General features: G+C 42.7%; 1 protein-coding gene across 1 annotated transcript in view; it reads left to right on the top strand.

Annotated features, from left to right (window-relative positions):
• Window positions 1-12,500, top strand: part of ASCC1 (activating signal cointegrator 1 complex subunit 1) — a 133,062-nt gene that overhangs the window by 51,696 nt on the left and 68,866 nt on the right. Inside the window, exon 7 of the mRNA XM_032232339.1 lies at window positions 10,196-10,315. Within this exon, the coding sequence (XP_032088230.1) occupies window positions 10,196-10,315 (120 nt within the window). The remainder of the gene's footprint in view (window positions 1-10,195; window positions 10,316-12,500) is intronic.

Below are 12,500 nucleotides of genomic sequence, written 5' to 3'. Positions count from 1 at the left end.
CTTCCGGGAACGGTGAAGGGCCCGCCCGCGCTCCTTACCCGGTTTTGACGAGTTTTGCGCTTCCACGCATGCGCAGGACGCATACAGCGCCTGCGCGATCCTCCAGGAGCAGCTGGAGCATCGCACAGACGCTAGTACGCATGCGTGCGCCGCGCGTGCGAGGACGCCGCCGGCCCCGTTCCAACCGAACCGGTTGGAACGGGGCGAGAAACCCATCCCTGGCGCACGCGCGGGCGCACACACACACACACACACACCAGCCAGCCTCTGGCTGCGCCCATTCCAGCAAAACAAAAGAAACAGGGAAAAGAGTCCACAATCCAAGGAACAAACAATGACTCCACAAAGTCAGGAAGAAGCAAGCAGTCGTACAAACTCTAAATGTCTGTAGCAGCACACCAAGCTCTACAAATTCAGCATTTCAAGCATCCCTCCTTACAGTGTCTCCTTAAATCTCAGTCCCCAAGTGTGCCTTGTGAAGAGGGTGTCAGGGTTCCAAGTAACATCCTCCAACAAAAGAAGACTCCGAGGCTTGATCTTCCTCAAAGTTCCATTTTATTAGAGATGTCCTATTGGCACACCTGGGAAAACCCGAATCTGAAAGCTTCCAGGTTGTTTCCCACCCAAACGGAAGTTCAAGTCCCTGCCCAGCACCCACATGTGCGTCACATGGCCCAATCAGACACCGTCCCAACTGGAGATGCCTCCCAGTCACGCCACTCCAGGTGCAGGGCAAGATGTCCTTGACTCTCTGAGAAAGGAACGTTATTTGACTGTTGTCAGGTGCTGCTTCACTTAGTAACCACGAAAGAAACCACTCAACTCCATTTTGCAGAATTAAGAGTACTTTTACTGATTATAAGTAAATAGAAGCTAAGCAAAGCTGGATCTGAGCAAAAGCGCGCGGAAGCATTAGATATCAATACATGACCCATTCCCCTCCCCTTGGTAACCTCAGTCCTTAGTCCAATCGTATATCTCCACAGCTGTCAGGTGGGAGACATCTTCAAAAATCATCATCAGGTTGGTATGCCGGACAGTTGACCTTGGCGGGAAACTCCCCTCCTTTCCACATGCGCAAACGAATGGTGAGAACAACTCCCAATTAACAAGTCCTCCTGTACAGAATATTTCCCTTTCCCAAATACCATGCCCCCCTCCCCGTTTCAATGGCAGCCGAAAAGCAAGCAGCAAAACAGAGGCTGACACTGTATCTCCCATACTCCATATAATCCCCCCTCCCAATTTCCCACAGTAGAAAATGTGGCAGGGCTGTAGGCCCAATTACATGGCTTCCAGGAAGATGGCTTCCAAGCCTCACAGAGGTGTCAGCCTGCACTGTTCCTTCCTTCTTTCCGTGATTGGGGATCAGGAGGGGGCGGTTGTTGCTCATCGCCTGAGCTCTGTTGCTCCTCATGTCCACTGTTTGCCCTCTCTCAGTCATCCTGCCCCATTCCATCCTGCTAACAAGCCATCCCAATCCTCAGAGGCCCTAGGGTACCTCAGTATGCTCCTCCCACATTCCTCCGAAGCCAATGAAGCTGCCTCCTTAATCCCCGTTACCTGAGGACCTGGTTACCTGAGAGACCGCCTCCTGCCAGTCACCTCCCAAAGACCTATTAGATCCCACAGACTAGGCCTCCTCCGGATTCCATCTGCCGGCCAATGTCGGCTGGCGACTCCCCGGTGGAGGGCCTTCTCTGTGGCTGCTCCGGCACTATGGAACGATCTCGTTGACATCCGGACCCTTACTACCCTTCCGGCCTTCTGCAAAGCAACTAAGACCTGGCTGTTCCAGCAGGCCTGGGGCTGTTGAATTATCCAGCCCCATCCGATGTTATGACTGTTGCTGTATTTTTTTAATCGTTTTTTATTTTTGTACCCCCTTCCCTTCTTATAGTTAGCCGCCCTGAGTCTTCTGGGAATAGGGCGGCATACAAGCCAAATAAATCTAATCTAATCTAATCCCGTTGACTCCAGCTCTGGCTCATCCCCCTCCGCAGATTTAGGCTCTGACAGGGACATGACACAAGAGAGAACACTTAGAGGATCCGGGGGGAGGAGTCTGTCGCCGAGGAGGGCTCAACCGAGCTCCTCTCAGAGATCTGGTCTGTATATCTAAATAAGATCATAGATATCACCCCTTTTTGGCATAAAGGGGCAGGGAGTAGCTCTGTGTGCTAGGGTCTATTCGTAATTCACAGCCTTTCTCTTTTTTTTTTGGCTGTGGACAGAGATTAGATCCAGCGTGAGCGGAGCTTTTATCTCCAGCCAGTTCTTCTCAGCTGCCTTTTTTTGGCAGCCCTAGACAGGCGACCCCCCCCCCAGGACAAAGCAAAGTTGTTTGAAGCTAAGATTAATACGGGCGGGTCCCACCCCCTGTGAGATTTATGCTTTTATTACTATCGTAAATACCAGCACCATTTGTCTTAGAGGCTTCTTTGTTTAAACGGACTTCAAAATGGCAATTTCTCTCCGTTGGTGACTGATAGGGGATGTACGTAGCCGGTTTTACCTTCCTGCAGACCGCTCCTTAACAAAATAATTTTTTTTTTGTTTTTTTGGAAACAGAGGGGAGCGAAAGCGCTGTTTATTTGTTTATTTATAATGGCACCCAGGTCAAAATCGAAGCGTCTCTCTACAAATGTGCCTAAAGAATCTGTGAATGAACTTAAAGAATTTACACTGGCATCGCAGCCCTTGTCTCCTACGCCCTAACACAGGAATTTTTTTTTCAAATGTTTAATGATTTTAAACAAGAAATTAAGGAATTTGTATTGGAGCTATATGGTGATTTAAAGTCTAACATTGACCAAATGAAGGCGAATACGTTTGCAGCCGTGTCTGCCCTGTCAGATTATACCGCTGAAATAGAGAATAAATTAGAAAGTTTGGAAGAGGCTAATTCTAATTTGACTACTAATATTCAAATATTACAACAAAAAATTAGAGACACTCAAGAACAGCTCGTTATGATAAACTTTAATAAGAAGGCATTCGCAATAAGAGTCAGAGGATTCCGCGAAAAGGAGCGAGAGAATCTGAAACAGACCTTTATTGAAGCCCTCAGCCACGCGGTGGGAAGCCCGGGACTTAACTTTGATTGGCAGATTCGGAAAATTTATCGCCAGAATTCGTTGGTAGCGGAACAGCGACAGCTCCCGAGGGACATAATTATATATTTCTCCACAAAAGAATCCAGAAACGCGATCATGCAAAAATTTTACAATAATAGTTTGAGAGTTGATGGCCAGAACTTGATTGTCTTCAAAGAAATACCTTTCCAGATGTTAAAGGCAAGAAGGGACTATACCTTTTTAACTAAAGAGCTTAGAAATCATCAGATTCAATATAAATGGGAGGCCCCAGCCGGCATTACGGTCACATTTGAGAATCAAAGACTTCGTCTCAATTCTGTTTCGGAGGCTCGAGATTTCTATTACAAGACTTTGAAGGCGGGACTTCCTGATTCACTTGGAAAAGAGGAGAGACAAGCCGAAGGAGAAGGCAAGCAACAGACCACATGGCTGCAAGATGGAGGGGGTAGCTCCCCCTCCTTCGGAAAAGCAGAAAAGCGGAGTTTGAGGATTTAGACATTCTAAAATATTCACTAAAGTTGTGGATTGAATGGGGGTTTGCGACCTCTCTCCGGCAGAAAAAGCGGAATTTATTGGTGGGGTGATATTGAATGTATATATGTAAAATGCATGCAGAATGATTTACGCTGTTTAAATCTTGTTAGAAGGGAAAGTTTGAAGAGATTATTTTAAAATAGAAGGTAAACTGATTCTTGCTGAAACTATTATTTGAATATGTGGAATGATCTATGCTATTTAATTTTTATTAGAAGGGAAAGCTTGGTGAAATTATTTTGAGCTAGATTTTAAACTAATGTTTGCATAAATTTGATAGTGGCAAATATTTGAGAAGCAAGGGATGAGGGTAAAATGCATGCAGAATGATTTACGTATATTGGTGGGGTGATACTGAATGTATATACTGAATGATTTACGTTGTTTAAATCCTATTAGAAGGGAAAGCTGGTCGGGATCATTTCAAGATAGAATGCAAACTGATTTTTGTGTAAAGTAATACTTGATCCACGCTGCTTAAATTTTACTAAGAAGGGAAAGTTTGGTCAGATTATTTTGAATTATTGTTTGAAATTAAGGTTAAGAAAGGGAAAGTTTGATTATTCTTCTGTAAAGTAATATTTGAATATGTGGAATGATCCACGCTGCTTAAATTTTAATAGAAGGGATTATGTTTGAGTTAGATTGTATATTGATGTCTATACAAATTTGGATAAATGTTTATCTGAATACAAGGTTAAGGAAGAGGAATGGGAGAGTCTACAGGAGGTCGGGGTAAATAACAAAGAAGCAAGAGACGAGAATAAAATATAGATAGAATGACTTATACTATTTAAGCATAGATAAAGATGGGGGGCTGAGATCAACACAAAGAGTTTCTTTTTTTTCTTTTTCTTTTTTCTTTTTTCTTTGTTCTTTTCTTTTTTTTCTTTTTTTTTTTGGTTTTTTTTCCTTTAATATATTACTTTTATTTTTAATCCATACGAACATAAGATACTTTAGATAGAAGGCAGTGCCAGGTGTGGGCCCTGGGAAGTCGGGAGGAGTAGGGATGGGGATTTATGGGGGGTGGGTGGGTGGGTGGGTGTTAACATAGTCGCAATAAGAACAAGAATGCACTTATATACGGTTGTTCTTTTTTTTTCCTTTTTTTCTCTTTTCTTTCTTTATATTTTTTTTTCCTTGGTTTATTTTACTTTTTATCAGATTATAATAAACAACACTTGAATAAAGGAATACACCAAGGAGGGAGGTAGAGGGAAAGAGGAGGGAGGAGTAAGGAAGGAGTAAGGGGAATGCAAGGAGGGCGTGTTGGGAGTAAGGGGAGAAGGAAGGTTTGAGGGGAAAGGGAAGTAGGAGGGGAGCGTTAGAGGGAGGAAAGGAAAGTTGGAGGGGGTAGATGGGGTGTATGGAGGATGGAAGTGTCAGGTGGGGTTGTGAATGATGAGTTGTGTTTTCTTTTTTATTTTTTTTTATTTTTTTTATATATTTTTTTTCTTTTATAGCAAATACCCTGTATATAAGTGATTGTAAAATGGAATGTGAAAATGAATAAAATAGATTTAAAAAAGAGAGAACACTTAGAAATGAAAGTCTATTTGAATAATCCCTAGATGAGGGGTGTCAAACTCAAACCCCGGGGGCTGGATCTGGCCCGCAAAGGACTGGCCTGCATTGCCTCAGCTAGCGAATACAGAGCTCCGTTTTCACTGGTAGAGGGTTGCAGGATGCTGTCGCAGTCGAAAATGGCAATTGCAAGGGCCATGTGTAGCTCTCCAGAGCTCCGTTTTGCTGGCAGAGGATTGCAAGAGGCCGTTGCAGCTGAAAACAAGGCTCATGAGCCCGTTTTCACTGGCAGAGCACTTGGAGCACCATAGGCACACCTGACTCGAGTGACGTTGAGCTGGCCATGCCCACCCTGGCCATGCTCACTCTGCCCCCCGCCTCCCCCAAGGTCAAACACAACCCTAATGCAGCCTTCAATGAAATCAAGTTTGACACCCTTGTCCTAGATGGTCTTGTAGAAGCATCCGGCTCAATAAATAGCAACTAAGTGTGGATGAGATAGCTGGAGACTCAAGTATAAAACAACTTTGAGATTAATTTATTGTTGGAAGTCTCTTCTTTACAACCGCAAATAAGTTGTTACTTACATGCCGTGAATCTTGATGAAGTCTTCTCTGCCCGGTCAATGAGTTTTGTTTTTAACATTTGAAAAGTTGCTCAGAGTGAGTTTGGCTTTTGACTTTAATTTACTAACTACTTAATCTAGGATTGTCATATCTGGAGTGCAGAACCCGAATTACTACTAGGTGGCAGCAAAGAGTCACTGGGTCCTTCGTATCATTGCTGCCATCTAATGACTATCTAGATTTCTGTAATCTAGGTAATTCTCTGTGTGTCTCTGGTCACCAATAATCATTTTAGAATATATTACTGTGTGTTTTCACTCCGAAACTCTAATCCTGATCTAAGACAGGATATTGGCTTAGTCTGATATGCCAATTTTTCCAGTGGTTGGTTATTCAATAAACCATGATTAAAACAAGGAGTAGCTTAATGCAGTATGTCATCGCAACTCAGCCAGTGGGGTCTCGAGGGAGAATAGTTAATAATATAAAGCCTCTCAGGTCTGTAGCATTCTATCCTGAATGTCAGGATACTTCCATGCTGGCTCAGGAATTCTGAGAGTTGAAATCCACAGGGAGTTGAAATCCACCGCATGGATGGGGGCCATAGCTCCCCATCCCTGCTGAATGTAGTACCAAGGGCTCCATTCACTGAAGCCATCAAATGGGCCCTATAACAGCTAAGCATAATTTTATATTTATGAGTTTATTATGCTGGTTTCTACTCTTATTGATAATTCTGAGTTATTAGTCTACTCCTTGATGCGTCTGAGTTTGATATATTGTATTTGCATTCTTTCCGGCTCTAATTAAACAAGAGGCACTCTAAATAATTATACACATAAAATTAAACAGAAGCTACTCACAGCTTCCTAGATTCAGAATAATGTCAAAGATACGATCAAGAGTGACAGCCTTGGTAGCAATAACAAATTTGGTGCGTATATTGAGGCCAGCCAAAATATTAAGACTTATGACCTGCTTTGCTATCACAGGAGCCTTGTTTATTTGTTACTAGTTTAATTGAAATCAGGAAATGCTACCTTAATTTAATGTGCATTCATTCGATTTTTATACCACATTTTGGGAGGAAAATCTCAACCCTTCTCCTCCTCCAAATACATACATACATACATACATACATACATACATACATACATACACAGCTCTCTCTCTCTCTCTCTCTCTGTGTGTGTGTGTGTGTATGTGTTCCAGCATAACTGGAACACAAACTTGGCCACAGATTACTTACTCTCTGGAAACAAATACTGTGGGGGCAAGGCACTCCTAAAACCCCTAGGTGTGTATGTTCTGTTAAGATGCACCCTGATGTACCTTAAAATGGCTTCTACTGTACTGCCACAAAATGGCTTCTACTGTGCAGCGCCATGGAGTTGCCACAGTAACAGCTTCACAAGGGGGCTCCCTCTGGTGAGGGGGAAAATCCAACATTAGAAATTACATTTGGTCTGGACCTATAAATAAATACCTGGGCAATGCTGGGTTATCATCTAGTTACAAATAAATGGCAGTGAATTAAAACAGTAAGGGTGTGTGTGCGTGAGAGAGAGAGAAAGAGAGAGAGATTAAAAAAATAGAACGGAAAGAGGAACTTTCTGATAAGGAAGTCTAGGTGAAGAAATGCATCTTTTATCTTTACAGCATTAAATGCTGAAAAGATTTTACAGTAAGTGCATCCTTAGGGAAGAACATTATCAGAGCATAGACGCAGCCATAAAAAAGGAGGGTTTTTTTGTGAGTAACTACGGGATGATAATAAGCAAGCTGAACCACAAGCAACTAGGCCTGTTTGATGGCCTTAGCAGATGTGTAGGCCAGTAGAGGTGAAGACTATTGAAGAATTTACTGACCTTGCTCCTATAAATTCCCATGGATTATTCAAGAGCCTATTAGATTTCATAATCCCCAGAGACAGGCTAATCTTAATGGAGAAGATAGATACTGAGAATAGGTTTCACCAGATGAGGCTATGACTTTGACACTGGAATGACTTTAATGCTCACCCATCTACCCCCAGTTGTCCATTTTTGCTCTCCATTTCCCCAAAGATGATACCTATATATATATAAATGGCTGTGTCTGTGTATGTTCCAGCATAACTCTGGAACACCTCAAGCAATTTCAGCCAGACTTGGTACACAGATTACTTACCCTCTGGAAACAAATACTGGGGGGGTAAGACACCCCTAGCACCGTTTGGTGTGTGTGTGTGTTCTGTTAAGAGCCTGTTGTGCCTTAAAACGGATTCTACCGTACTACCCTAAAATGGTTTCTACTGTACAGCGCTGTGGAGTTGCCATGGTAACGGCTTCGCAGTTCTCCACAAGGGAGTTCCCTCTGGTAAGGCGGAAAATCCAACATTAGAAATTGCAGCAATGTTCATGGAAGGAGGGTTGGGATAAATAAATACCCCAACAGGGACAGGTTATTAGATAGCTAAGGATATAATCCTTTGAGATGGTCTCAGGATTATTGTGGTGGCCATGACATGCTGAGATGTGCCTTGGAGCATAGTCTTAATCTGAATTGATGATCACTTTTATTGAAGTTCTGCAAGGCCATTTTAGAAGCCAACTTGCTAAGATAGGCTGTTCACTCAACACCACGTAAAAATCCTCAGTTTGATTTTCTGGTAGATTTTTTTTATAAGTAGGATGGCATTTCAGTAGATTGCTACAAACCTTTCCTTCTGTCTGAAATCAGAGAGAATAACACTTCCAACCATATATTCTCTATTTTAGGGGTGTCAGACTCAAAGCCCGTGGACTAGATCTGGCCCGCAAGGTGCTGAGATCTGGCCCGTGGGGCCGCCCTGGAATCAGTGACGGACCGACCTGCAGTGCCACTACCAGCGAAAATGAAGCTTGTGAGGGCTGCACGCGGCCCTCCCAGGCTCTGTTTTAAGCTGCAACAACCTCTTGTAGTTCACTGCTAGTGAAAACAGAGACCAGGGGGGCTGCACGTGGCCCTCCCGGACTCCGTTTTCACTGGCAGAGGGCTGCAGGATGTCGAGCTGGCCATGCACACCCTGGCCATGCCCACTAGCCGCCCCCCCTCCCCGCCAGGTCAAACACAACCTTGATGTGACCTTCAATGAAACCGAGTTTAACACTCCTGCTCTATTCTTATAATATTCAGTTCTCCCAAACAGTTACCATCTTTATCACTAGTATAATAACATATTTATCCTTTTCTCAACTCAGGTGTATCACACAAATATTACACTGCAAAGTTTGTCAGCTACAATCCCGTTGATTACACCAATTCTCTTAATTATGTGTTTTCAAAAATCAGGGATCCACCTCTCCTCTGGTCCAGAGGTGCAAGTGGAAATGGTGGGCTAGTGCATACACACGCAGCTCCGCTCATATCACGGAATGGCGTGCACGCACATGTGCGCCTGCCCGTCGCTTGTGCGGACTGGTTCCCCTCTCCCCCACCAAGTTGGACTGCTGCTCTGGTCCCTGCCCCCTTTGACTCCACTCTCCCAAGACAGGATACCTCTCCTGTTATTTGAACTCCTAAGTGAGGAGATGGTATAGTTATAATGCGAAGCAGCAACAGCCACAAGAACAATGAGGCCTGCAGTATTGAGAAATCATTATTGCTAATGGAAAATAAATTGTAAGGGCCTAGCTGTGTGAATTTCGCTATCTGTAGAACTGCAATGAATAAAAGCCTCAGCTTCTAAGATTACAAAATGTTGGCCTTTCAATTTTATGTGAAAGACAGTACAATTCCTTGTATTATTTAACATTCCTTAATATTAATGCTGTGCAGTGTCTAAAAGGGATGGGAGGTTTATAACCTAACAGCAGAATTCCATTTTTCTTCTTATGGCGTGTAAATGCTGAACAGACAACTCTAAAGCTACAGCTATAGTCCAGGTAAAAGATTGCAGTGACATTTGAGTGGCATGCCAAAGGTCGCCGTTGCAAAGAAATAAACTAAATTTAATGTGATGCTCTTCATGAATATGACTACAGCAATCCCTTGAATACATGCCGAAGGATCATACCGTAGTAATTCTTAGAAGTGTTATTACTGTTTGTTATCACTAGTATTGCACATAAATTAGAGCTGTTTGAGTATCTGCTGGCACAGAAGGGCAAAAAAGTGACTTCACAAGAAATATCCATCACTACAGGCAGTAACTCAATCATAGCAAAGACAAATTTAAGGAACCTAGAATGGGGAACATCCATGTTATCTCTAAAATATCCACTGACAGTGCAGTTCATGCAAAATAAACTATATACAGTATATACAGCTGGGGAACTAACAGCACTCAAATATATTAAATTGAACAGCAGGTTACATACAATCAGGCCAGTGGTGTTTCTTTTATGTCTAACACGGTTGAAGTAACAAAATATGTAGTTGCTTGCTAAAGTTCAGAATGAACCATTTGGTATGTTCACACAGACCCTTTTATTTTTTGTTTTTAAATAGCACAATTACCGAAGGCAAACCGCTAACTGTGGAAGTAAGAGGTATCGAGTACATGAATGATGACCCAGCCATGATTGATGTGCTATATGCAAAAGTCCGCATGAAAGATGGTTCCAAAAGGTAAACTTTTCCCTTCTTTCCTCGATAGTCATTGATGTAACGATACTCCAAAATCCTCTCAACCTCTTGAGTTTGATCATATCTGTCAGGAAACATTCCACCAGGCATCCAAGAGATGAAACTTCTGTTGTTCTGCATCTAAAAAGAGGCCGATGCTAACTTTTTACCCTTAGGTTCATAATAAGTCATACATATTACTGAAAGAAGCAAGACATCTTCCACTTGTGCAATTAATCAGAACAATTAATCAGTGGATCAACTTGCCTCCAGAAGTTGTACATCCTCCGACACTGGAAGTTTTTAAGAAGTGATTGGACAACCATTTGTCTGAAATGCTACAGGGTTTTCTGCCTGAGCAGGGAATTGAACTAGAACACCTCCAAGATCCCTTCTAGGTCTGTTATTCTGTTCTGTTCTAATTGCTGTTTATTCTGAATAGTTTAAAAACCAGAAACCTTAGTACTGTATTTTTCGGACTATAAGACACACCTAGCTTTTGGGGAGGAAAACAAGAAAAAAAAATCTGCCTCTGCTTCCCAGCAATTTGCCTCCTTACAACAAACAGCAAACAACCTGGTCAGCTTCAGCACAGCCTGATGTAGCACAAGCAGCTGATTGGCCATTGGATCTGCCTCCTGGAATACCACCGATCAGCTGTTCCAGACTGCGGGGATCACCGTCACCCATCGGCACTGCCACTTATTGCTGCCTCCGCGTGCAACATTTCCGGCCTCCATGCATTCTGTTTTTGGCCTCTACACAAACCATTTTTGGCCCATTCCAGGCAGCGAGGATTACCAAAGCCGCCTATCCCCACCGCCTGGAACGGGCCAGAAATGGGGCATGTGGAGGCCGAAAATGAGGCGCACCGATTCCAAAAACAGGATGCAGGGACGCTGAAAATGGGGTGCATAGAGGGGGTGATAGGTGGCCGCGGCAATGGGTGGCACTGGTCCCGATGGGCAGCAACGATCCCCACAGCCTGGAACAGCTTATAGGCAGTATTCCCAGAGGCCGATCTAAAAGGCTGTTCATGCTAAATCAGGCTGTGATAAAACTGGTCAGGCTGTTTGCTGCAAGGAGGCAAATTGCTGGCAGGCAGAAGCCGAAGGGTGGGGGCCAGCGGATGGGTGGGGCTTCAGCAACATTCATTCTATAAGACGCACAGACATTTCCACCCACTTTTTTTGCGAGGGTGGGTAGGTGCATCTTATAGTCTGAAAAATACAGTATTTTAAAAATGATAAAAGATTTCCATTCTCATAAGATTTAATTTCTGGGAATAACTGCAAACAAATTATCTCTGCTTGGTCATGTTTGCATATAGTCCAGTTATTCCATAAGCATAAATGTTCTGGGGTGTGCTTTTTCCTCTCTCTTATTTGGCTTGCTCTGCTCAACAAATAATGGAAGGAAGTTTCTATAACGTGCAAAAAAGCATCTCTAATTTCTCTCTCCAAAGGAGACAGAAATTGGAGTGGAAACTACTAATAAACAGTGACTTCTGACTTTGATATTAGTGGCTAATAAACTCGATTCCTGGTTTCCATATCATGATAAACAGAGCAAGAAGCTTCTATGATTGGTTTAGCCATTTTATCTGAAAGAAAGGGCCAAGTAGATATAACCAACATATTATGGCATTTATACCTAATCAAAATGCTGAATAATTCTGTTTAGCTATGAAATGTAAATGCAACCACTGCCTGTACCAGATACTATTCAATTACTCAGCTACCAACTTCATAATATTCTCTCTTTTCCTAAATAATGTTGCATACTTTTCTTTCTTTCTTTCCAAATGCAAAATCGTATTATCTGGAAAGTCTTAAGTTTTCTTTTCCTAATATACACTAAATGTACTTCTTCCTTCTCCTTTTTCTTTTAAATGTATCTGTAATTTCCCCCAAGGAAAAAAAAACCAAAGTAAACAATATAATCAGATCTTAATACATCATTTTAAATTAAACTTTTGTTAAGATGAGAATTACCATATTTTGCTTTGCTTCAATTGTCTGCCTTTGGGCTACTTGCATGATGCTCATAAAAGATAAATTCTAATCATGGATGGAATTTACATCTTTTAAAAACTGATATCCTTGGCATTAGATCTCTTTCAATAGGCCAGGAGTGTAAAACTCAAGGCCCATGGCCCGGATCTGGCCCACTGGGTGCTTAGATCTGG

This window comes from Thamnophis elegans, chromosome 15 (genome assembly GCF_009769535.1).
Source record: "Thamnophis elegans isolate rThaEle1 chromosome 15, rThaEle1.pri, whole genome shotgun sequence".
NCBI lineage: Eukaryota > Metazoa > Chordata > Lepidosauria > Squamata > Colubridae > Thamnophis > Thamnophis elegans.
This window is presented reverse-complemented; position numbering and strand designations above follow the sequence as displayed.